Genomic DNA, 27,647 nt, shown 5'->3' on the forward strand with positions numbered 1-27,647 from the left:
TAATTCTGCATATATTTAGGTATTGGTCTCTTCTTATAATAAGATATTTATTTATTAAATTGTATACCATGGCCCACAATTATCTCGTAAAATTTCTGGTTATAAAATTATTTTCGTATGTTGTAGTATGGCTTCGACGAACGCTGTTCATATCATGTAAAGGATTTGATAAATAATTTGTTGAAAGTATCGTAATGACATGCCTGTGTCACTTTCACCTGAACAGTATTTTTTTTTTTTTTACCAACCAAATACGGTATGTTGTAAACGACGATGTCACTGCAAAGCCTTCCCGTTCTGCAAATTAGTTCCGCAGGAAGAGTTGTAGTCAGATGGCGCTGGATTCGTTCGTAACCTAGTAGCAGTTAGTTTAACAAATTACGAAGCAACTTTCTCAAATATGTCTGAAATATATACTTAATTTAACGAAGCTGAAATTAGTTTAACAAATTATGAAGCAACCGTTACAAATATGTCTGAAACATATACTTAATTTAACGAAGCTGAAATTAGTTTAATAAATATCGAGGCAACCGTTACAAATATGTCTGATATATATACTTAATTTAGCTGAAATTAGTTTAAGAAATTGTGAGGATCAGATATGCCTGAAATAAATGGTTAGTATTTCGCAAGGGATGTCATTCATTTAATGAGAGTGACGCCATGTGAGCTTATAATATAAACCAACTGTAAGGTTGAAAGTAAAGCACTTATAATTATAAGGAGGAAAGAAAATGAATAATGAATATGCGTGTTGGCAGGGTATACTATTCAACGAAAAGAGAATCATACGTTTTCTCTTTGAAAGTGAACCGTTTTCTCTGATGACAAAACACTTGTCTTCAAAGCCGTAGGGGAAACTCTTGCAAATGGCAGTGTTGTCACTGGCTGTTATAATGCTTCTGAAACTCGAAAAATTTATCAATTCTCTTGAATGATTTACTTTTATTAACGTATATAGTTAATTATTAACTCTTATTAAAGTAGGATTAATTATTTACTTTTATTAAAGTAGATAGTTAATTATTTACTTTTATTAAAGTAGATAATAGATATTTTTACGATTTTATGTTGCGTTTTACTTACTGAAACTAGTTTCACTACTCGTTAACTGCGTTCCTTTGTTTACAAATACCCACACGTCTTAGCCTGGAGAGAGAGAGAGAGAGAGAGAGAGAGAGAGAGAGAGAGATTCATTGGCCTTACGCGTAGTTAAGTAATATCTGTTCTTGCAACAGTTGTTTTTATAATATTAATATAAATTAATATTGACTGCCGAATTGCCACGTTGTAGGAGCATTTGACATTAATGAAATCCATTAACCATTAGTCTTGGCTCTCGTGTCGCCAGGAAGAAGGTATTATATCACATCTTGAACCGGAATGAGAGACGGGGATGATCCATTTTAAATTTACTAGATATAAGAAGAGGTTAAACCGAACGAAGATATATATTGATATTTCAGAATTCATTGATGGTGAATATTTCGTTGGTGGGACACGAAGGACATGGGTTAGGTTAAGAACTGTAGTTAGGTTTTACTGAAAGAGATTTAGGTACGGTTTAATCAAAAGGCTGCTTGAATGGGCAACTAGATGTCTTTATTTAGCGTAGACTCAAAGAACAACTACTGAGAAATATGACTGGAGGTTTGCTATCTCCCAAAGCTCCTTGTTTACCGCATTTTGCAGGTTGCAGTATGCACATGCTACATTGCATTTATAATTTTACATGTAATGATAAAATCTCTCCACATTCCAGGCCAATATTATTCTGGCATCTGAGCCCATGTCTCTTTGTGGGAGACTGGCACTTTTGTGAAAGCCTCGCCTAGCCTTGGCGGAGGTTTGCGATCTTCAAATGCTCTAGATTATAGTATTTACAAGTTGCAGTATGCACATGCTATATTGCATTTATAATTCAAAGGGTCAGTAATAAAAATACTTCACATTCCAGCCTAAGATCTCTTTTTGGTAGACGGGAACTTTCTTGAATGCCTTGCTCAGCCTTGGCGGAGGTTTGCCATCTCCCAACGCTCTTTGTAATGGTACTTACAAGTTGCAATATGCACATGCCATATTGCATTTATAATTCAAAGGGCCAGTAGTAAAAATACTTCACATTCCAGGCCAAGACCCAAGCACCCTTGATCACAGCATTTACAGGTTGCAATATGCACATGCGACATTGGATTTATAATTAAAACTCTTCACATTCCAGGTCAACATTTCTTTTTTGGCATCCCGTCCCGGGCACGGGGACGTGTTCAAAGTCGGTTGAAGACTTAGAGGGCATGTGGTAACAAGCTGGGGGCATTAATGTTGTGGGCCTGGCGTGGGCAAAAGGAATTAGCGATGCCAGAAGCGAGAGAGAGCCTTTGATGCACGAATTGGGCGTGGGACATAAATTTGCGATTTTTTTTTTTTTTTTTACGAATCGCTCGTTGGTTGTGTAGTAAAGTGTTCTCCCTGAGAGGGCGGATTTTGGCCTAAATGCTATTAGTGATATGAATTTTTTATATCAGATGTATTATCTGGTATTTTGTGTATCTTTACTTTATTTATTTATTGATTTATTTATTTTAATTTATTTTATATCTTTTTATTTATATATTTATACAAAAGTAAGTTATGTAAATCAATTATTATGTGTTATAGGAACAGTAAGTTATATTGATTATGTATGTACAAAGATGTTCTCTCTCTCTCTCTCTCTCTCTCTCTCTCTCTCTCTCTCTCTCTCTCTCTCTCTCTCTCTCTCTCTGATGTTTACTTTATTCACCAGTGAGTGGATGCCATATATATATATATATATATATATATATATATATATATATATATATATATATATATATATATATATATATATATATATATATATTTATATATTATATACATATATATATGTATATATATGTCTCTCTCTCTCTCTCTCTCTCTCTCTCTCTCTCTCTCTCTCTCTCTCTCTCTCTCTCTCTGTTTTTTAAATACCCTCATTATCTTCTTCCCCCATTGCTTATTCTTCCCTTCTTCTTTCTAATCCTTTTTCTTTTTTCCATTTGGATACTTCCTCTTTCTTCCCACTTGCTTACTCTTTTTATCCAACGACATTCTTTCATTTCTCTTCCTCGAGCCCATGAGGAGGGGGGAGGAGGGGTTAGGCAGGGGAGGGGGGAGGGGGAGGAGCGTAAGAGGAAGGGTGGAGGTGGGTGTAAGCAGGATTTGGCTGAGACACTTAACGATTGCATTGCATTGTGATTCACTGTTGATATTAATTGATATCATGTGTGTGTGTGTGTGGTTCCTGTTCATCTCTCTCTCTCTCTCTCTCTCTCTCTCTCTCTCTCTCTCTCTCTCTCTCTCTCTTTCTGTATGGGGTTACTGACGACAAGTCTTGGTCGTTTGTCATTTGTGGGTCACAAGGCATTTCTTTGATTTGTGTTCAAGATTGCTTTGAATAATTGTTGTTGTTTTTGTTGCAAGAGGGATTATTGCTGCTGTTGTTGTTGTTGTTTTTGCAAGAGGCTTGTGGTTGTTGTTGTTGTAAGAGGATTATTTCTGTTGTTGGTGTTGCACGAAAATATTATTATTATTATTATTATTATTATTATTATTATTATTATTATTATTATTATTATTATTAATGTTGTTGTTGTTGTTGTTCTTGTTGTAAGAAATTAATTATTATTATTATTATTATTATTATTATTATTATTATTAATGCAGGAGGATTATTGTTGTTGCATGAAAATTATTATTTATTATTATTATTATTATTATTACTATTGTTGTTGTTGTTGTGGGAGGAGTATTATTGTTGTTATTGTAATTGCAGGAGAAATTTTTATCGTTGTTGTTGTAGGAGGATCAATCTGGTTTTTGTCAGTACAAATTCCTGCATTGTCGAACAGCCTTGATTACAAGTTAATGCATATCGCTTGCATTCCGTGTATCATTATGATCTCTCTCTCTCTCTCTCTCTCTCTCTCTCTCTCTCTCTCTCTCTCTCTCTCTCTCTCTCTCTCTCTCTCTCGTATGTGGATTCATGGCACTGTTTCACTTGAATTTTTGCGTATCGAAAATTAAAAAGGGTTGATTTAGAATATCTTTTTTTGAATGATCTATGACAGTTATATAACGACTTTTATTAAAATCAAATATTTCGTTTGTCACATTATTACTAACATTAAATATTTCTTTCTGTCATCTCATTAATGATATTAGATATTTCGTTTGTCATCTCAGTATTATGGATGTTAAATATTTCGTCTGTCAACTCATTATTATTATTATTATTATTATTATTATTATTATTATTATTATTATTATTATTATTATTATTATTATTAAATGTTTCATTTGTCATACCTTCAGTACTGAAGGCGATAAGTGACCTCGGTTTACGAGGGGGGTGCGGTGGGGGAGGTTGTTGTTAGAGGGCATGGTTACGGTCATGTAAACAGGCGTGTTTATCCCGTAGAGTTTCTCGCGTGCTGTATACCCAGAGACCTCTTGATAAGGTCTCTGGTATGCTGCCCTAAAATGGTAGACTGCAGTATCTGCAAAAATACAGAACTGAGAAAAATGGTAGATGCTCCCTGGCCTTACTACTGATTTTGCAGATACTGCAAATGGGACCCCATAAATGAAGCATTGAAGAATCATTCTGAAACTGCAGTAACTAGTGTATTAGTGTTTCACGAGCCCAGTATGTGGCATATCTCAAAACCTGTATTATTAGGTTTAATTTTATATCATCACTGGGCTATTGTTCCAGTATTTAGAATGAGTTAATCAACATATTGATGAATCAATTAGTTTACAAGATAACGATATTGATAGCGATATATTTTTTAAAAAAGTGTAATGAGATAACCCACATTTATGATGGGTTTAGTTTACAAGGTAACATTGATAGCGATGTATTTTTTGAAAAGCTTGAATTATCTTTCAATTTTGATTTGATATTTTACTTCAGTTAATTTAAAGGGAATTAATTGGCCTTATGCCAGCTTGCAGTTGTTCCACTTAGCTCTGTGTTTTGAGAACTAAGTTTTTTTAAAAGATATCTTTTTTTTTAAGATATCAACAAAGATATTTACATACAAAAGGAATTGTTTATTCTTATTTAATATTTTGTTTAAGATATCAACAAAGATATTTACATACAAAAGGAATTGTTTATTTTTATTTAATATTTTGTTTCCATTAACTTACTTTGGAATTACTGTAGTTGGCCTTATGTCAAGCCCTGGCAAATGTTCCACGGAGCTTTGTTTTTTTGAGAACTTAGTTTATTTTGAAAGATACTGCCACAAATATTTACGTATAAAAGGGAAAGTAGTCGTGTTTTATAATTCTTTCTTTTTCGCTTTCACACACTCGAGAGAAAGTCAGGTATAATTAACTGTGAAAGGTGCCAGCTTTTCGTTTCTTAAACATATCCCAATAAATACCTGCTTTTAAAAGGGAAAGTAGTTGTGTTTAATAATGACTTCTATTTTGCTTTCGCATGCTTTAAAGAAAGTAAGGTATAATTAACTGTGAAAGGTGCGCGCTGGGAAAGTTAAGAGCGTTCCCGGATTAGAAGGTGTGCTCGTTCTGTTGTCACCAGCGTGTTAATGGAGTTTTTATTGGCAGGGCATTGGTGTATTATATCTAAAAATAACTCTCTCTCTCTCTCTCTCTCTCTCTCTCTCTCTCTCTCTCTCTCTCTCTCTCTCTCTCTCTCTCTCTCACACACACAATGCTTGACGCACTCAAAATTCAGATGTTCAGTTCCATATTCGTTCAGTTGTATTCCGGAAGAGAAGCATACTTACAGACTCCACATATTCAAGAACATCATCGCTCTGTGTCCCCTAAAACTTGTCGAAAATCAAAAAATCTGAACCTCCCGGTATTCTCTCTGACAGATGAATATAATCCTGACAAATGAGTTCAACAATAGCTTGCAAGCAAGCATTGCATGTAGCAGTCTATCACTGCACCATAAGAATTCCGTAAATTATACAAAGACGGATGAATTAATCTTATACATACGTCAGCCAAAAACTCGCCTAAGAGAGCAATGTACTATGATTCAAAGAAAACAGGAGAATTGAGAGAGAGAGAGAGAGAGAGAGAGAGAGAGAGAGAGAGAGAGAAGAGAGAGAGAGAGAGAGAGAGAGAGAGGGGTCACCAGGTTATGTGAAGTTTCAGTTTTATTGCTTCGAAATTTAAGGTAGAATGTAATGCCATGCACCATGGTCTTGATATTGACCTTGACCTTTCTGACATATCTGAAACTTTATTTTTTTATTTTGTAAGTTTTTATTCATTTTATTGTATATGTTGGAATATTAAATAACACTTTACAAATGGTGATCCTGTTCATATCCTATTTATTTTGCAAAACGTTGAAATTATATAAATAGGAAGACTTTAATACAATTGATTGTGACAAAATTGTTCAGTTAAATCAATTTTATGGATGGCTGGAGAGTTTAATTCAAATAATTCAATAAATTCAGGACCAAAATGAGCACTGAATTTGTCACAGTTATTATTAGAGTAATGTTATGTGTTAATTTTTATTTAATTCAGTTTATATTCACCACATCTAACCAACCACTGCTGGGTCCCTCTACCTAAGTGTGTGTATGTGTGTGTTTGTGTGTGCGCGCGCACGTGCGCACGTGTGTCTTAGGGGTCAAATTAAACTCCCCAAACATGTGAGAATAGGTTGAAGTATATCCACAGGTGCATTAATTGAAATGTAAGCCATCAGAAATAGTTTTAATGACTCTCACTGAAAGGTCGTTTTGGGGAAAATTATGTCCTGGGAATAATTTTGCCCCGCTTCAGGGAGAGAAATTATATTTGATAATCGCTTAATATAATTCTGAAGTAAGTTTTAGTATATATATGTAGTTGGGATGCCCCCGGTGTGTACCCTCTTTTTCAACAACCTGACTTAATTTCGTGAAGTATATCTAATTTCTGTTTGTGATTAATATTATTAAATTAATTTATACCTGTGGTTAATATTTTCCTGAATATATCTAATATATATTTGTGATTAATTTTTAATTAATTTCTACCTGAGATTAACATTACTATATCACTTTCTGTCTGTGGTTAATGTTGATTTTCTACCTGTGGTTAAATAGTATTATTAAATTAATTTCTGTCCGTAATTAATATAATTAAATTAATTTCTACCTGTGATTAATAGTACTAAATTAACAATTATACCTGTGGTTAATATTACTCCCCTTGAGTTCCTCTTTAGAGAAATCTGTGATGTTTGAGTTGAGAAATTAAGTTTTTAGAGGGCTGTTTTGTCTCCAGAGCTGTCACTCCTTGTGTTTGAGTTTTGATAATGGCCCCGGAGATTCTCTCATTCTCGTAAATACAAAGAAATTTATTATTAACTTCTGGGCTTCAGTGTTGTTTGTCGTAATATTTATAAATTATTATTTTTATTCAGGAGACAAGCCCCTAATCGTATGGAATGAGCCCACCACAGGGGCCATTGACTTGAAATTCAAGCTTCCAAAGAGTATGGCGTTCGTTTAAGAGTCTCTCATTTTGATAAATACCAAGAAATTTATTATTAACTTCTGGTCTTTGGTGTTGTTTGTCATCACACACACACACACACACACACACACACACACACACACACACACACACACACACACACACACACACACACAGATCTTCCCCTGGACCGTGTAGAGGCACTTTCTTCTACTCCACTGAACTTATTTTATTTTGAATATATGCAAATTTTATGGTTCGCTGGAAGTGAAATGGCAAAGATTAGCAGCTTTGGGAGCAGCCAGGTGAGAGCAGTAGAGGTAGACATATCATTGTTAATTTACAAAGTTCTGAGCAGTTTCTGCTGTGCATGAAAACAGAGAAAGACAAACTATTATTTTTAGAAAGTTTGTCCTGTATTATTCCCTATTATCTTCTGCATCTTCTTTCAAATGAACGCTTCCAAAGAATATGGCGTCCATTTGAAAGGAGTTACAGAAGATAATAGGAAATACAATGGAACAATTTCCTAGCTGGACTGTCTCTATTTTCAAGGTCATCAGAATCTGTTAAAGTCTGTAAATTAGCAGTGATTTGTCTGTCTCTCCTGATCTCATCTGACTGCCCCTGAAGCTCCTAATCTCGACCATTTTACGCCCAGCGGGACATAAAATTTGCATAAATTAGAAATGAAGTAACTTCAGTGGAGTAGACGAAAGTGTCTCTAGATATTCAGAGGGTCTTGCGTGTGTGTGTATGCATGTAACTTGAGGTAACCAAAGCAATTAGTGCTTGACTGTTGAAAGGAAGTTGACTGGTGATGGATGTCATCATGATTAATGATGTTTTTGTAGTTCCTTTCATCTGTTTTTTTAATTTGAAAGTTGGGAAGCATTGCCAAAGAAATCTATTTCTGTTCTTTGGCGTCTATTTTTTTTTTTTTGCGTGGGAGTGTTTTACATTTATGATAAATTTGTAGATTACATTCAGTTCAGGGAGAGTTTATGTACCGGCGGCGCATGGCATTTCGTGGTGGTCACCCGTCCAGGTTAAGATCAGACCTAACTTTAATTAATGAAAAGAAAAAAGAAAGGTATTTGTCTTCGCTGAGTATTTGAAAATGTCTGCCTTGGTGACATCTTATTTTATTATTTTTATTGTCTTTTCTTCTCTCTCTCTCTCTCTCTCTCTCTCTCTCTCTCTCTCTCTCTCTCTCTCTCTCTCTCTCTCTCTCTCACCAGCCTTCCCTATCCTCGTCCGCGAATATTACTATATATCAGCATTATCATTATAGCAGCTTAACGCGACCACTGAAAGGAACCCATTTCTAAACTACTACTGACATTAGCGTCAGCAAAACCACCACTACTATTATAATCGTCATTATCAGTATCATCATCATTAGCTCTGAGGTAACTACGAGTATTTTCACCAGCTCGCTTTTGGACGAAGGTGAAAAATATACAGCTGTATCACTCTTGCCAGCTTTTGAGTTTGTAAATAATCTCTCCCAGGCGATATAATATATCCTAATATATCCCGCTCTTATGTAGCTGGTTTAGTGACGCCGATAAGAGAGAGAGAGAGAGAGAGAGAGAGAGAGAGAGAGAGAGAGAGAGAGAGGCACCTGAATGTGTGTAGGGGTGGTGTAAGGGGACAGACAGGGGACAGAAGTGGGCGAGATGTTGCGTGGAGGGACCTGACGGAAGTTGACAGTAGAGTGGGGGTTGTTTTAAGAATGGAGTGGGAGGAAAGTGACAGAGAGATTGGTGATAAAATTGACGGAAAACGACAGTGAAATGGGGGTTGCATTAAGCGTCTGCTAAAGAAATTGACAGAAGTTTAAAGTAAAATGTAAAATGAGGGTTGTTTTAAGCGAATAGATTGGTGAAGAAATTGACGGAAATAACAGTAGAATTAGGGTTCTTTTGCCAATGGAGTGGAAGGAGACAGCGACAGACTGGAGAAGGAAGTGACGGAATGTGACGTAATAGTGAGGGTTGTTTTGCGAACGAAGTGGAAGGAGACAGAGAGAAATAGATTGGTAAGGAAACTGACGGAAGATGACGGTAAAAAGATTGTTGTTTTTGCGAATAGAGTGGGAGGAGATGGACAGCAGGCAGGCAGGTGAGTGAAATATATTTCACTGAATGGTCTCCCAAAAGAAGATATAGCAAATAGAATAAAAGAGAGAGAGAGAGAGAGAGAGAGAGAGAGAGAGAGAGAGAGAGAGAGAGAGAGAGAGAGAGAAATTAAAAATAGTAAAAAGTAAGAAATAATTTATCAAGCGACCCCATAAAATAAGAAAGTTTAAAGATAGCAAAAAGCAGATCTCGGCTAGGACCTTAATCTCTCTCTCTCTCTCTCTCTCTCTCTCTCTCTCTCTCTCTCTCTCTCTCTCTCGTTGAAGTTTAGTGGTCGTATATTTCCCACCTCTGATGAAGCTGGCTTTTAAATATAAGCAAATGGACGGTTTTAAAAGCCCAGGGAAAATTTATGTCTTGCGCTACCTTGCGGGGGCGCTAATTGTTTTTTAAAAAGTATTTATTGATAATACGCATATTTAGATTTGATGTAAATCTGAAAGACATTGCAAATTAAAATACAATACCCTGGGCATTTGTTGAAAAGCAATACTGTTTGCATTCTTGTAATGCCCAAATAACGATAGTAATAACTAATACAGTACCCTGGATATTTGTTGCAAAGCAATACTCTTTGCATTCTTGCAATGCCCTTATGCAAATAACGATAATAGTAACTAATACAATACTCTGGGTATTTGTTGAAAAGCAATACTGTTTGTATTCTTGCAATGCCCTTATGCAACTATCGGTGATAATAACTAATACGATACCCTGGGCATTCGTTGAAAAACAATACTGTTTAAGTTGTTGGAATACCCATTTGCAAATAACGATAAAAATAACTTTATTACAATACCCTGGGCATTTGTCGAAAAGCAATACTGTTTAAGTTGTTGCAATACCCTTATGCAAATAACGATAATAATTGTAACGAGAGGTATTAGATGACAATTCTCTACCGGTAACAGGTGTAAAAAAATGAATATACCTAAAGAAATGAAAAGCCAGTTCCCTGCCCATGACAGCTGTAAAAATAACCTATTCTCTCTACAGGCACAGGTCACATTTGCACCTGTCACTCACGCAATCACGTCACGTGATAATTCCTGTCAATTGTTAGGATTACTTTTATGGCTCTTGGCAGCGCGAGACAAGGGCTTACTGACTTCTCTCCTCGTATGGAAATCGTTGTGTTTATTTCCCTAAACCGGAAAGGTGGAATGTTTTAGTTTCCATTATGGAAAAAAACACATAAAATGGATTTTGGTCTTAATCGTCAATATTTCGAATGTTCCTCTCGTATTTGAGGTTCCTGTTCCACGTCATAACAGCCTCTCTCTCTCTCTCTCTCTCTCTCTCTCTCTCTCTCTCTCTCTCTCTCTCTCTCTCTCTCTCTCTCTCTCTCTCTCTTAAGCAAATTCTGTGAAAATCAGCAATGCAGACCAGAACAGCAGGGTCAGTGGACTCTGTTGGGCTGTATTCCGCATTCTCTCTCTCTCTCTCTCTCTCTCTCTCTCTCTCTCTCTCTCTCTCTCTCTCTCTCTCTCTCTCTCTCTCTCTCTTTATATGCATTTATATATTTATCACTCTCTCACCTGTGCAGCCGATGCCAACAGTCGCGTATATAAAAAGCCTTCCTGTGCATTTGCGACGCGCTAGAGAATACCTTCTCCTGACGAAGGTGTGCCCCGGGGGGCATCGGGGCATTGTTTCCGTGCCACCACGCTCCCCTGAAGGCACTCGGGAGGAAGAAAGGAAGTAGAGCCGTGTTTGTATCACGGGGATTCCCCTCAATCGACGCCCACTTCGAGTAGAGAGGGCTTTGGTATTCTCTCTCTCTCTCTCTCTCTCTCTCTCTCTCTCTCTCTCTCTCTCTCTCTCTCTCCAGGGGAGTTTGTAAGATTGGGGCGTGGCCGATGTTGCGTGCTTTTTAATGTGGGGCGTTACGAATTATTATTATTATTATTATTATTATTATTATTATTATTATTATTATTGAAAAATCTCAGTCTCATGCGCCACTAAAATGGAGTAGAAATCGACAATGATGTCAATGCATATATGCTCGATTATTATTATTATTATTATTATTATTATTATTATTATTATTATTATTATTATTATTATTATTATTAAAAGTGGAATATAAATAGAATTTGTTTTATAAGTAAATAGCTTCTTCAGGTTTGGGCCGTATCTCGAAATAAGATGGACTATTGTTAACCCAGGGAGTTTCCTCAGATTTTTATTTTTTCGTTTTATCTTTTCTTTTTTTCCTTTTGTCATTACTAATTCCGTTTGAGCTCGTAAGCCTTTGGCAGGCCAATTCTTGTGTTTTTCCCGAGGTGTATAAATTTAGGGAAAGAGTAACCGTCTTAATATATTATTGAAGTACTTTTGGAAGATTAAGTGAGTTCTATATATACATTATGAAAGGAGTTCTGTATATATATTAAGCTAAAGGTTTGTCCGTATAAAGTTAAGAATGCCGAATGGAATGTAAGATATACAAGTAAATAAATGAATAAATACTTTGATTGAATTAGTAAGTAAATATATAAATATAATGAAATAAGTAATGAAAACAAGTAACAGAAAATAGATAAAAATAGAAAAAAATAGGTGAACTAATTCATTAGTTAAATTGAATTAATACATTTATTAAAAAAAGATAAATGAATTAATGAAATAAATTAGATAAATATATATATTACACACAGACACACACACACACATATATATATATATATATTTAAAAAAATATATATATATAATACAAATATGCATAATTTATATATAGATATACATACATATATGTATATATGTATAAGCATATGTAAATAGATAAATAAGTAAATCATTAAACAAATAAATGAATTAAAAGACGAAATGAACTTGAAGTAGGTCAAGCTAAAAATGGGACTTGGCCCAGGTGACTGTCACTACTACAGGTTTCCACACACCCCAATATTTATCTCGGAGCCATTAATATTAATCTGACTTACGTCTGGGAGGTTACTCCATCTCCCGTGAAGTAGCTCTAAGGAGAGAGAGAGAGAGAGAGAGAGAGAGAGAGAGAGAGAGAGAGAGAGAGAGAGGGGTTGGTGATGTGGGAAGAGGCGTTGATGATGAAGCACAAACAGAAAGTTGCCAAAAATGATATGGTTGTTTCTTTCTCTCTCTCTCTCTCTCTCTCTCTCTCTCTCTCTCTCTCTCTCTCTCTCTCTCTCTCTCTCTCTCTCGTTGCTGGGGACCTAGATGATTGATGGTCTCGCTGTAGATAATTTGAGAAAATGGATTCATTGGTTTAGATCCGGCAAAAGGCATGAGCCTCTTAGTACTTTTAAATGTCGTGTGGTTGAATACTTTGTCATAGATGAAAAATAATTCTGGTTTTTGCTCAGCTTTCAGTTTGTGGGTTATTTATTTTTGTGTTTTATATATGTACACAGTATATTATGTGTTTATATATATATATATATATATATATATATATATATATATATATATATATATATATATATATATATATATATATATAGTTAAGGGTATGATACAATGTATTTGTAGATTATCGTGTTGTTTTGTTCAATTCTGTGGTTTTCCTTTTGTGTTGTTTTTTCATTTCTTTTTTTAATTGATTATTCTCTCTCTCTCTCTCTCTCTCTCTCTCTCTCTCTCTCTCTCTCTCTCTCTCTCTCTCTCTCTCTCTCTCTCTCTCTCTCATGTGCGTTGCATCTTCTCTTATCTAATAGCTAGATCAGTGATTATACAGAAGACCCTTCCCCCAACTCTCTCTCTCTCTCTCTCTCTCTCTCTCTCTCTCTCTCTCTCTCTCTCTCTCTCTCTCTCTCTCTCCTTCCTTTAAATACTTTGCATCTTATGGTTCACGTATAGATCAGTGATTATCCTGAAGCCCGCCACCTTCTCTCTCTCTCTCTCTCTCTCTCTCTCTCTCTCTCTCTCTCTCTCTCTCTCCTTCCCGTGCGCGCGGTAATTTGGGCAATCTTCACATATATCTTCGTCACATCTCGGCGTCCATAGATGTCATCCAAAGTCATTATTATCCTGTTTGATATGTCTTCTTACTACCTCGTCACTTCATTAATTTCTTGAATGTGTCACGCAGGGAAAGTCATGTCTGATTTTTATTTTTTAAGTTTTTTTAAAGTTTATAACAGGTTATAATGACCGTCCTATTTTAGGGAATTGAGGTAAAAAGTCATGTGTTATTTTTTGTTCAGTCTTATGTCAAGTCTGTTTTGTCATTATTGGATAGATTCCTGATATGTGTAATACGATAATTTGATAATATATAATATATTGATATAATAGTATTTTAATAGGAGCCTCGATGGCACAGTCGGTTACAGCAGCAGCTGCGGACTTCGTAGAGGTCTGTGGCGCGGGTTCAAATCCGCAGCCGACTGATCAGAGAGGCGGACACTTTGCTATCCGTGTAGACACCCCGGGATTATGTATGTACTGTAATCAACGGATAGGTTTGCTTAAAAAGCAAATGGGTGTTACAGACTAAATACACACACAAAACAAAGCCACTCCAACATCTTCTAAAAAAACGTAACAAACATCTCACACGTCTCGAACTCACGACCTACCCGCGCAACAACTTCTCGCTGCTGGGAGAAAGGGCGTTGGGTCTGGTATGATACATGTACCATACGCTACCGGAGTCTAAGCGATGTCAGGCAGGGCAGCCGATCGAGATTACGGTCTACCCCAAAGCCAAATCAAAAGTCCTTCAAAAGAAGGCATCGTGCTTACCCCATACAAAACTGGGAAAAAAGCACGTTAAAAGAAGAAGAAGAAGAATAGTATTTTAATATAATATTATATTAGTATAATAAGTTGACACCCACATCTTTGGCAGATTGAAATCAAAGAACAAGTGTTTTGAATATGTGTGAGTTAGTATTGGTTAGATTTCAGATATACGTAATATAATAATATGATAATATATAATATATTGATTTAATAATATTTTAATATAATAATATATTAGTATAATAAGTTAACACCCACATCTTTGGCAGATTGAAATCAAAGAACAAGTGTTTTGAAAGTGTGTGTGTTATTTTGAGGTTTACACACACACACACACGAAGTAATGCCTATTTTGGCATCATTTGTTTACACGTTATAAAGGTAACATTACTCTCTACTACTTGACATATTCAAATCGTAAAACTCTTATAACAGGAGAGTGTTGCGTTTTTTACATATGTGCATACTGCCCTAAAATGGAAAACTGCAGTATCTGCAAAATTTTCGAAATTGAGATATGCCACCTACTGGGCTCGTGAAACACTAATACAAAAGTTACTGCAGTTTCAGAATGATTCTTCAGTGCTTTATTTAGGGGGTCCCATTTGCAGTATCTGCAAAATCAGTAGCAAGGCAAGGGAGTATCTACCATTTTTCTCAGTTCTGTATTTTTGCAGATACTGCAGTCTTCCATTTTAGGGCAGCGTATTATACATATTTTCAATTCAGATTTTTGTCGTGACAGCTGAACCTTCTTACGAAATGCCCGGGAAAGTGGTTGTTTCTGTTGTGATTGTTTTATAAGTTGTTTTGCAATCTGGCTTTGATGTTATGATTAGGTAGGGTATTGTGACCTGCGAGGGTATTGTGACCTGGGAGGGTATTGTGACCTGGGAGGGTGTTTTGACCTGGGAGGATATTGTGACCCTGGAGGGTATTGTTACCTGCGGTGTTTGTAATCCAGGAAGGTTTTGTGACCTGTGAGGGTATTGTGCCCTGGTTGGGTATTGTGACCTGGGTGGGTATTGTGACCTGGGAGGGTGTTGCGTCCTGGGAGAGTGTTGTGACCTGGGTGGGTATTGTGACCTGGGTGGGTATTGTTACCTGGGGTGTTTGTAAACCGGGAAGGTATTGTGACCTGGGAGGGTAGTTTGACCTGAGAGGGTATTGTGACCTAGGTGGGTATTGTGACCTGTGAGGGTATTGTGCCCTGGTTGGGTATTGTGACCTGGGTGGGTATTGTGACCTGGGAGGGTGTTGTGTCATGGGAGAGTGTTGTGACCTGGGTGGGTATTGTGACCTGGGTGGGTATTGTGACCTGGGAGGGTGTTGTGTCATGGGAGAGTGTTGAGACGTGGGTGGGTATTGTGACCTGGGTGGGTATTATGACCTGGGAGGGTGTTGTGTCATGGGAGAGTGTTGTGACCTGGGTGAGTATTGTGACCTGGGTGGGTATTGTTACCTGGGGTGTTTGTAAACCGGGAAGGTATTGTGACCTGGGAGGGTATTTTGACTTGAGAGGGTATTGTGACCTAGGTGGGTATTGTGACCTGTGAGGGTATTGTGCCCTGGTTGGGTATTGTGACCTGGGTGGGTATTGTGTCCTGGGAGGGTGTTGTGTCATGGGAGAGTGTTGTGACCTGGGTGGGTATTGTTACTTGCGGTGTTTGTAAACCGGGAAGGTATTGTGACCTGGGAGGGTATTGTGACCTAGGTGGGTATTGTGACCTGGGAGAGTATTGTGACCTGGGAAGGTATTGTGACCTTCCTTTGTTTCCATTAATACCCAAGAAAGACATTTTTCCCCTCCGCAAGACCAATACCCCGAGCGAGAAGAAGGAAGTATAGTCTCGTCTGTCGCGTGATTAATATTCATCAAGACCCCAATGAGTTATGATGAGTGTCGTTAGCCTGCGACAGGTTCCCTCCTAGCCTGAAATTCAGTCGTCAGTCTTTCCTGAGACATTGTTCGTGAACGATTGTGATCTTTGCAGAACGATGCGTAGGCGTTGGTCCAATGGCGTGGTTTGTTGTTGTCGTGTCTAAAAGTAAGAGGAGTGTAGTCTCAAGTGTGTGTAGGTGTACGATGGGCACATACACAGATACACACGCGTACATATGTGTAATAGGTTCATTAGGAGCACACGTAGTTGTCTATATGATTCTTCCTAAGCGGAATATGGAAAATAGTGATGTAAACTAAATGGGTGAATAGTATAAGATATATATATATATATATATATATATATATATATATATATATATATATATATATATATATATATATATATATATACATATATATATATATATATATATACACACACACACACACACACACGAATTTATCACTTATACACGCGTGACTTTTGTTTACCAATATTAGTCCAGAAATATGGTTTAATACCCAGTGAACTATACTTTGTGAATATCTTACACCCAGGGGAAATCGCAGTTGATAACTGCTTCGTCCCCGACAGGAATCGAATCGTTGCCTGTTTCAAAAACAGTAATATATATAATTTTATATTAAGTATGTTCTCTCTCTCTCTCTCTCTCTCTCTCTCCGAATTTTTTCTCGTACTCCCAATGATTAAGGGAACGAAAGTACAATTGAACACATTCTAAAAGACAGGGTGATGTGTCTCTCAAAGGTAATTAGTCGCAGCTTGCTATTTTCGTAGATTTCTTTTCTTTGGCGCTGCGTCTGGTCCCCTGGAGAGAGAGAGAGAGAGAGAGAGAGAGAGAGAGAGAGAGAGAGAGATCTGATAAATTTGTTACATTCATTTTGAGGGGTGAACATTATTATTCCTGCATCGATATAAGAGAGAGAGAGAGAGAGAGAGAGAGAGAGAGAGAGAGAGAGAGAGAGATCTGATAAATTTGTTACATTCCTTTTTGAGGGGTGAACATTATTATTCCTGCATCGACATAAGAGAGAGAGAGAGAGAGAGAGAGAGAGAGAGAGAGAGAGAGAGAGAGAGAGAGAGAGAACTTCCTCCCACCACCACTGTCTTCCCCTCGACATTAATTATTATAGTGCTATTTATAGTGTCTGAGCAACGATTGCTTAACATCAGTTAATTTTTAATTATTTCCCCTGCCCTGGCTGCTTTCCACTTTAGTTCACTGACTGCCATGTACGTTGCTCACTTGTTAGATAAAGAGATGCGAAATTAGATTTTGATGTAACTTGCTCTTGATTTCTGCCCCCTCAGATAGGAGAGAGAGAGAGAGAGAGAGAGAGAGAGAGAGAGAGAGAGAGACGGAAAATAAGCAAGAGTCGGAGGAATGCTCAAATTGAATGTTTTTTTATTTTTTAAATATTTTGTTAAATGGAGTAGGTTTTTAAATTTTTTTAAATGTTTTAAAAATTTTGTATTAAATGGAGTAGGGTTTTAAAATATTTAAAAAATCTATGAAATGGAGTAGGGTTTTAAAGTTTTTAAAATGTCAAAAAATCTATTAAATGGGGTAGGTTTTTAATTAAAAATTTTTTTAAAAATCTTCCATTAAATGGAGTAGGTTTTTAAGAAATTTAGTTTTTAAAAAATCTATTAAATGGAGTGGGTTTTTAAATTTTATAAATTTTAAAAATCTATCAAATGGAGGTTTTTAAGTTTTTTATATTTGTAAATATTTTGTTAAATGGAGTAGGTTTTTAAAATTTTTTAAATGTTTAAATATCTTCTATTAAATGTATTAGGTTTTTAAAATTGTTAAAATAAAAAAAATCTGCCATTAAATGGAGTAGCTTTTAAAATTGTTAAAATAAAAAAAATCTTCTATTAAATGGAGTAGGCTTTTAAAATTTTAAAAATTAAAAAAAATCATCTATTAATGAAGTAGGTTTTTTTTATTTTAAAGTAAACAAATTAAAGTTGTTATTAAATGGAATAGCTTTTTTATTTTTAAAACTAAATTTTTTAAAAATATTTTATTAAATGTAGTAGGTTTTTTATAATTGAAAATAAATTTTAAAAAATTTTCATTAAATGGAGTAGGTTTTTTATTCTTAAAATTCAGAAGAATTTTTAAAATCTTTTATTAAATGGACTAGTTTTTTTATTTTTAAATTTACAAAAATTTAAAATCTTTAATTAAATGGAGCAGGGTTATTTATTTTTGAAATAAGTAAACAAAAATTTTTATTAAAAAGAGCAAGTTTTTTTATTTTCAAACAATTTTTAAAAAACATTTTATTAAATAGGCTAAGTTTTTTTGTTTAATTTTTTCCTCTGAAGAGGTTCCGGAGGACGTTTGGCAATGTCACCTCAGTTTTGACGTCCAGAAGATGTGCCCATTTTGGCAGGATCGTGTGCGGTTATGACATTTGTTTTCTATGGTTTTTCTAACCCCCTCTCTGTCCCCTCCCAGGGTAGGTCGCCAAGGAGGTGATATAACAATATAGTCGGTTTGTCAGTATGTATTGTTGAATTCGAGGCCCTTCTCAAAGATGGTTGGAGTTACCGAAGTCAGTTTCGTTTTTAAAACTATTGGCTTCTGTTTTTTATGTTAGGGTCGCTGATAAATAAATAGATAAATAAATAAAGGAATGAATAAATAAATCGATAAATATCATTGAAGAATGGTGTTGAAAATAATCATGGCTTCTCCTTGAACCATATGATAACATTTGTGAGCTGTAAGTGATGTCATTCTAAAGAGTTGTAATTACAAATTGATTGTATGGCTTCACTGATACACAGTCATATATATATATATATATATATATATATATATATATATATATATATATATATATATATATATATATATATATATATATTATATACATATATATATGTATGTATATATAATATGTATATATATATATATATATATATACATACAGTATATACGTATACATATATACTGTATATATATTATTTGAACACATTGCTAAAATACTTGTGAATGTATTTTCATTTCTTTTTATTGAAGTAGAAATATTAAATTTACCAGTGCCATATCTCTTACTGCTGCTAAGGTCCCTCTTCACCAGTTTTTAGCTTTGCAGAATGGGCTCTTGTCTACAATTCTTTTTGTTACTGCCAATGTTGTTTATATGTTTTGATGTGACCAGTATCATGTTGACGAGTCCATTTTCCCCAAATCTTCAGCTGCAACTCCTCTGTCTTTCTTTGAAGTTAGTTTTTTAATCTTTCCTGGCGTTGGTTTTCCTGGTTTTATCTGGTTGAAATGCTTCCTCTTCGGTCTGGTCACTTCCTTATGTCGCTGTTTGATAAGCGTTATAAGCCCAATGCTTTATTCTCGTCTGCGTCAAAGCCCTCGTGAAAAAGAGTCAATTACCTTTTTCGTAGACAAAGTACCGTATGCAGTCATGGCTCGAATGTATGTGATAAGACGGAGTCATGAACTTGTACAGGTGTCCTTGTATTTCTTGCTTCTCTGAGCGGGTGATAAGGCAAGTTAGGGCAATTGTACAGGTGTTGTTGTGTTTTTGCACCTGTGCAGGTTGAAAAAATTTTTATTGTAATTTTTTTTATTAAGAAAAAAATCCCGTCTTCATCATATATTTTACTAATCGTTTTAAACAACATTGTTGACCCTTTTTGCCAGTGTCAGAAATCCCAGTGTGGGTATTTTTTTTTTTCCAAAAAACCCTCTCTTCATTATATATTTTGCTAATCCAACATCATTGTCGACCCATTTTGCCAGTGTCAAAAACAACCTAGTGTGGACATTTTTTCCCAGAAAAACCCTCTCTCCATCACAGATTTTACCAATCATTTCAAATATCATTTTGGACCTTTTTGCCATTGTCAAAAATGCCCCAGTGTGGGCATTAACAAAAACTGCCATCAAATATTTTACTAATAATTTTACTGTGTGGGCATTAAAAAAACCCCCTCTCTTCATTACATATTTTACTGGTCATTTTAAACATCACTGGCGACCCATTTTGCCATTTAAAAAAACCAGTTTGGACATATTTTCCCAAAACAGAAACTCCCTCTTCATCATACATTTTCCTAATTTTACCAATCATTTTGCATCCCTTTTGCCAATGTTAAATTCAGCCGCATCCATCTGTATAAGCAGACACAAGACTTTTACGCATGTGTAGTCTTTTTCCTTAATATTAACTCTGACAAAATCCCCGTTATGCTGCAGGTGCGAGGTTTATTTTTAAACCTTATCTTGTCCAAGGCCTTCCATGTTTTGCAAGAGTGCGTGGTCGGCTGCTATTTGGGGCAGTAGTCTAGTGGGCGTCAATAAAGAAGTTCGCGGCTATAAATAAAATAGGTGCGTGGGGGATTTTCTAATGGATGCGGCTCTTGGAGAAAGGAAGTATTGAAAGAGAGAGAGAGAGAGAGAGAGAGAGAGAGAGAGAGAGAGAGAGAGAGAGAGAGAGAGAGAGAGAGGATTACCTCGTTTAGTCCATCCTGTTGCTCTTGAAGAAAGGAAGTATTGAGAGAAAGAGAGAGAGATTACCTCGTTGAGGCCATCCTGTTGCTCTTGAAGAAAGGAGGTATTAAGAGGAGAGAGAGAGAGAGAGAGAGAGAGGATTGCCTCGTCGAGGCCATCCTTGTTCTATTATTTTTATGTGATGGTTTATATTTTGACGTGTGCCATTGTTTTTTGAAGTTTTTGTAATAGAATTTTTTTTTCAAGATCACCTCTTCAACCATTTCCTGTGTCCTTGATCTACCAAAAGTCCGATGATACATTTCTTTACGGTATAATATTCATGTAAATAACTTTTTTATGCAGGCTAATTTCACTTGAAAAAAAATATAGAATATAAATGCGTTTGATTGTCTTCTGCTGTGAGAAGGTCCATTATTTCTGGCTGACTGAATAAACTTGTATTTTAACTTATATTTTTCCTAATCTGATTTGTTCTTTTGAGGCGAAATTTTCCGTCAATTGGTGGATGAAGTTTGTGTGTATGTATATATGTATGTATGTTTTTGAGTCCGAGACGGCCAAGGTTGAAATCGATGACAGACACTCCTTGAACGGAAGGAAATGTGATATTTTAGGAAACATTAAAAAATTCAGATAATTCCATATTCTGGAGCAACTAAGATATTTTTGTTATTTAGATTCTCATTTTTTAATCATATTAACCTCTTATTAATTCCTTTGCACGCCATGCGACCAAAATTCCATCTCAATTCTCTTTTGATCTACGAATTTCTCTCAATAGAATTTTATAAGTAAACAGTTCCGCACGTCTTATGCTTTTATGGAGTCTTTGGTATATATTTGATTTTGCTTTTTAATCAGAGTAAGTGAAATCCATTTGTATGTACTTTAAAATGGACCTTTCATGTGGCAAATGAATGCACATTAAGTATTTTTCTGTAGCAAAATTCAGTAGGTGTCTGTAGCAACATTCATTATGTTTGTGTGACAACATTCAGTGCGTTTGCTTAGCAATATTCAGTGGGTTTGTGTAGCAACATTCAGTAGGTTTGTATAGTAACATTCATTAGTTTTTTGTAGTAACATTCAAGTGTGTGTTTGTAGCGCGCTTGTGCAGCAACATTCAGAATGCTTGTGTAGCAAAAACCATCATATATGTGTAGAAGTGCTTGTCACTGGTGACCTATGTTTAAAATGTTTCTTGCAACAAACAACTCTCATACTATCCCTCACCAGCAGTTGGTTGCGCAGGTATTTTGTCTCTTACTATTTTAACTTCCTTCGGTCAATTAGTCTTCATTTTGCGTGTCTGTCACCGAGAAACATTTGTAGAAATTCCTCCAACACAGATCACCTTCGTTTGTTCAGAATCCTCTCACAGCAGATAAATAGTCACCATCCATCACGTCCTTCCTCCAGCTTTGTAGATATTCGTCTGTCGCCTAAAACTTTCGCGCGTTTATTCAAGTCCATCGTCAGGTAGTGCCGCACGCTAGGTGTTATCTTTCACCAGTCAGCGTGGGCTGTAAATCCAGGCTTCATTTTCCTCCGGGTGGGTGATGGAGCGATGAAATCATCTTCCTTGTTTCACTTATTATTATCTGGTCTAACCTCCTCCTCCTCCTCCTCCTCCTCCTCCTCTTCTTCTTCTTCTTCTTCTTCTTCTTCTTCTTCTTCTTCTTCTTCTTCTTCTTCTTCTTCTTGTGAAAAGTTTCTCAATGTTTTATAAACAATAATGATTGAAGGGGTGGCCTCATTATAGTGCCGGGATGTTATTAAATATGGTTTCTGTTCAAGTCATTATTATGACTATGAATATTGTAATTCATACTTCAGATGTTCTAAATGTTTTTAATGTAATAAATTATGTTTAGGATTTCAGTACAAAATGAGTGGAAATCTATTTATTAATCATAAGAGTATTGGATTACCTTCAGATAGTGTGTATTTCAATATCGATAGTCAAGATTTAATATTGTGTAAACTTATATTTTTCAAGCCTGACTTTTAACATCACCAAATAAAATCTAGTTGAATTAAGGTGGCTCTGTGTTAAGTTTTTAGTTTTTGAAAAGAAAACTATTGTGCCGGCTTTGTCTGTCCGTCTGCACTTTTTTTCTGTCCATATTTTTCTGCCCGCTCTCAGATCTTAAAAACTACTGAGTCTAGAGGGCTGCAAATTGGTATGTTGATCATCCACCCCCCAATCCACAAACATACCAAATTGCAATCCTCTAGCCTCAGTAGTTTCCATTTTATTGAAGGTCAAAGTTAGCCATAATCGTGCGTCTGGCAACGAATAGGCCAGGCCACCGCTGGCCCGTGGTTAGAGTTTCATGGGCCGCGGCTCATATAGCATTATACCGAGACCACCGAAAGATAGATCTATTTTCGGTGGCCTTGATTATACGCTGTACAGAAAACTCGATTGCGCCGAAGAAACTTTGGTGCATTTTTTTAACTTTTTTTTATGATTTTGACACTGTAATCAAGACGCAGTGCCCCTCACAAGTTTCGTAAACATCTTGAGAAATTAAAACTCGAGTAATACTGCACATTAGTGTGTGAGGTTCTTCTTGAAATTAAATTGTCTTAAATGAATAATTCATTTTAAATGAAAATAATTGTGGTTGTCAGTCACTAGTGTTTACATTTCAAAACAAGTGGAAGGTTTTTACCTGCAGTCTTGTCATTCAGAATCAAGGGAAACCTGCATTCAAGGGTTTTGACACTCTACTACAGTAACTTGGCACTTCGTGGGAGACGTATACTTTATTTTTTGATATTATAAAAAGAATGGGGCCAAGAAAAAAGATTGCTTTGCTGTTATTTATTTATATTTCTCTCTCTTGAATTCTCACCTAATGGGCGTTTGTAAATCAACCAATTTAAAAGCAGTTGCAGTTTGTCATGTATTAATAGCTTGGCTATTTTGAGACATTTTGTGTATAGAAGGAACTGAATGGAAATTAGACAGACCTCAGACAATTGTGTACCGTCATTTAATGTGTTAATATCACAAAGTATAAGATTTTCAATACAGATGTATGTTGTCTAACATATTTTAAGAGCTTGAAAATGTTGAGATATTTCACAATATGTAGAAAATAAGTGCTAGGTTAAGAGATCCAAAATATGTGATTTTTGTCATTTGTTATGTGGAGACTCCATAATTTGAAGGAGATGAATTGTGAAATGACATTATAGACATTATAGACAGCTATTGTTAGCTATAGCTGGACATATAGATAGCTTGGATGCTATTAAGACTGTTTTTTAATTTAGATAGGTACTGAGATTGTTTTTAATTGAGATACATGTTGAGATTGATTTTAACTTAGATATGTACTGAGAGTGTTTTAATTTAAATAAGCACAGAGACATATTTTAATTTAGATACGTGCTGAGGCTGTTTTGAATTCAGATACGTACTGAGATTGCTCTGAATTCAGATATGATATGCACTGAAATTGTTTTGAATTCAGATACGCAACGAGATTATTTTGAATTCAGATACGTACTGAAAGTGTTTTGAAGTCAGATACGCACCGAGACTTTTGAATGGGGATAAGCACTGAGATTTCTAAAGAGTAACACACGCACTGAATCGTTCAAAAATAGATACGTACTGAGATACGCTTCTAACAGAGACTCGTTTCTCCAATTCCAGAGCCAGCTGCTACGACCAATGGCACGATCAACGGTTCCAGGCCATCTGTGGATTCCTTGCTCGACGAGTTGAACAGCGTCGACACTAGGTGAGGAAATTGAAAGTCAACGTTATGTGTTTAATTATTTGTTTGATTATATCCGTCGTCTTGTGCTCTTCCTTTCTTGTCTCAATCTTCGACAGCCTGTGAACCCAAGATGGCTCCGAAATGGGAAATTAGCCTGCAACCCCGTAGGGGGGTTAGTGCCGTCTGTGCACCTCATGCGGTGCACTGCAGGCATTGCTTGAGGTTCTTTGCAGCTTCTCCCTTTCGTTCCTTTTACTGTACCTCCATTCGTATTCTCCCTCTTCCATCTTACTTTCCTCAACCCTCTCCTGACAGTTGATTCATAGTGCAACTGCTTTGATGTTTTCCTCCTGTTACACCTTTCAGACTTTTTACTGTCAATTTCCGTTTCAGCACTGAATGACCTCATAGGTCCCAGTGCTTGGCCTTTGGCCTAAATTCTATATTCAGTTCCATAATCAAATCTGTATTCAATTCTGTATTCAGCTCTATATTTAGTTCTATAATCAATTCTATATTCAATTCTGTATTCAGTTCTTTATTCAATTCTGTACTCAGTTCTATAGTCAATCCTATATCCAATTCTGTATTCAGTTCTATATTCAATTCTATATTCAATTCTGTATTCAGTTCTATATTCCGTTGTATATTCAATTCTGTACTCAGTTCTATAATCAATTCTGTATTCAATTCTGTATTCAGTTCTATATTCAGTTCTATAATCAATTCTGTATTCAGTTCTATATTCAATTCTGTATTCAGTTCTATATTCAGTTGTATATTCAATTCTGTACTCAGTTCTATATTCAATTCTATATTCCATTCTGTATTCAGTTCTATATTCAGTTGTATATTCAATTCTGTACTCAGTTCTATATTCAATTCTATATTCAATTCTGTATTCAGTTCTATATTCAGTTCTATATTCAGTTCAGTTAGTCTGCAAGAAATATGCAGTTACAAATGATACTACGTACGCTAAGGCATGATCCACCCCACACCCCCGCGCGGGCAACCCCCCCCCGCCCCCACGTTCACGAACCGTGTAGCTCTCGTGTAAAACGAATGAGTGATGCCACTTGGCGTTAAGTAGTTTAGCCCCCTAAAGCTGCAAACCGTTGCTGTCAGGTTTATTTTCCTCCTCCCTTCGGGAAAGTCTTCCTCTCCCCTTCTCCCCTGGGTCTGATTTTTTTTTATGCTTCTTAATTTATTAATATATTTTTTAATTTTTATTCGCACGTAAGTTTGACAGCTCGCTGGCGTGATCAGAAGAGGGTAGGGGAAGGCGAAATAGGATAACGGAGCAATATTGGTGACTTCCAGCTCTCTCTCTCTCTCTCTCTCTCTCTCTCTCTCTCTCTCTCTCTCTCTCTCTCTCTCTCTCTCTCGCTAAACGAGTAGGTCATATATGGTGTATCATCTCTTTATTTATTGTCTCATTTTCGGGAAGGGGTGCATAGACTAGGCGCCTCTCAAAGGTGAAATTTGTCGTGATTGGTGGAAATCGTTGGAGTTGGATGAGGGGGACTGAATTTTGTCAGGTGGTGGTCCTACGAGAGGTTGTTGGGGCTGAAAGTTTCCTTTAGGGAAGAGAATAGTTTACAATGTCCAGTTAAACGCAAGTTCAATTATTTAACTGTCTTAGTAATATATATATATATATATATATATATATATATATATATATATATATATATGTACATATTTATATGTATAAAAACATATATATATATATATATATATATATATATATATATATATATATATATAGATATACAGTATATATGTATATCTATAGCTAACTTATATATATATATATATATATATATATATATATATATATATATATATATATATATATATATATATATATAATATATATATATATGCACTTTTGCTGAAATTTGTGTTACATACATAATGCATATTTTGTCAGAATACTAGCTGACTAACTAACTATGCGTGTGTGAATGTATGTATGTATATTTGTATTATGTATGTATGTAAATGTATACACAGTTCCACAAGCTGGATCTAGCTGTCAGCAGATATCGACCAGAAGGAACACCCATCTCCTGAAAGTAATGTTGATGTGAAGAGTTACATGACAATTATCAGGAGAGAGAGAGAGAGAGAGAGAGAGAGAGAGAGAGAGAGAGAGAGAGAGAGAGAGAGAGAGAGAGAGAGAGAGAGTTGGGGGCGGTTGTCAATGTTCTGGATTTCAAAAAATGTCTCCAGGATATAAAGCCATTATGTTAATGTGAAGTATTAGATAAATCTATTTATATTCGTTGATTAGAGAGAGAGAGAGAGAGAGAGAGAGAGCGCTTTGCCCCACTATGGCTAATTTTTTATAAATGTTATCAAAGTGTTTTCAGAAGATAAATAGGTTAATTTAATCACGAGTGTAATTCATTGGTGCTGTATATCATTAGTGCCTCTCTCTCTCTCTCTCTCTCTCTCTCTCTCTCTCTCTCTCTCTCTCTCTCCTCCTCTCCTCCTCCCCTCCTCCTCCTCCTCCTCCTCCTCCTCCTCCTCTCCTCCAATCTTACTTTAAAATCCTGTCTTGTCTTGCGCTTAAAAATTTAGTACCACATTGTTCCAAATACATTCTATTCTCGTGGTAATATGAAAAGAATTTAAAGTACCGTAAGCATCCATAAGCATCACACTAAATCCCCCCCTATAGGATGAGTTTAAATCCCAAACGGTGGATTTAAATGGCAAAAATCTCCTTATACATTTCGCTAACTCGAACACTTGTAGAGGCAAGACTGAGTAGGTGTGTGTAGAGAATCTAGTTATGACGTGATGGGGTGTGGCATCCATCCCCCAGCTAACAGCGGCAGGTGCGTCTCTCTCTCTCTCTCTCTCTCTCTCTCTCTCTCTCTCTCTCTCTCTCTCTCTCTCTCTCTGTGTCTTGGCATTCACGCCAAATTTCCTTCCCACTTGCTTCCTGCTATTCCGATGCATAGTTATTTTTTCAGATTATTATTATTATTATTATTATTATTATTATTATTATTATTATTATTATTATTATTATTATTATTATTAGCGTACTATCATTAATAGTGGCATTTGCTGATCGTTATTTCACTAATAATCTATTTAT

The 27,647-nt window shown here is 35.8% G+C and overlaps 1 protein-coding gene across 10 annotated transcripts in view; it reads left to right on the forward strand.

Moving 5' to 3' along the window:
- The window catches only part of Pax (Paxillin), a 150,857-nt gene that overhangs the window by 74,881 nt on the left and 48,329 nt on the right, over nucleotides 1–27,647 (forward strand). For all 10 annotated transcript variants that reach the window (XM_067106315.1, XM_067106314.1, XM_067106312.1 and 7 more), the window contains one exon: nucleotides 24,466–24,553. In XM_067106315.1, coding sequence (XP_066962416.1) covers nucleotides 24,466–24,553 — 88 coding nt within the window. The remainder of the gene's footprint in view (nucleotides 1–24,465; nucleotides 24,554–27,647) is intronic.

The sequence above is a fragment of the Macrobrachium rosenbergii genome, chromosome 7 (assembly GCF_040412425.1).
Source record: "Macrobrachium rosenbergii isolate ZJJX-2024 chromosome 7, ASM4041242v1, whole genome shotgun sequence".
Taxonomy (NCBI): domain Eukaryota; kingdom Metazoa; phylum Arthropoda; class Malacostraca; order Decapoda; family Palaemonidae; genus Macrobrachium; species Macrobrachium rosenbergii.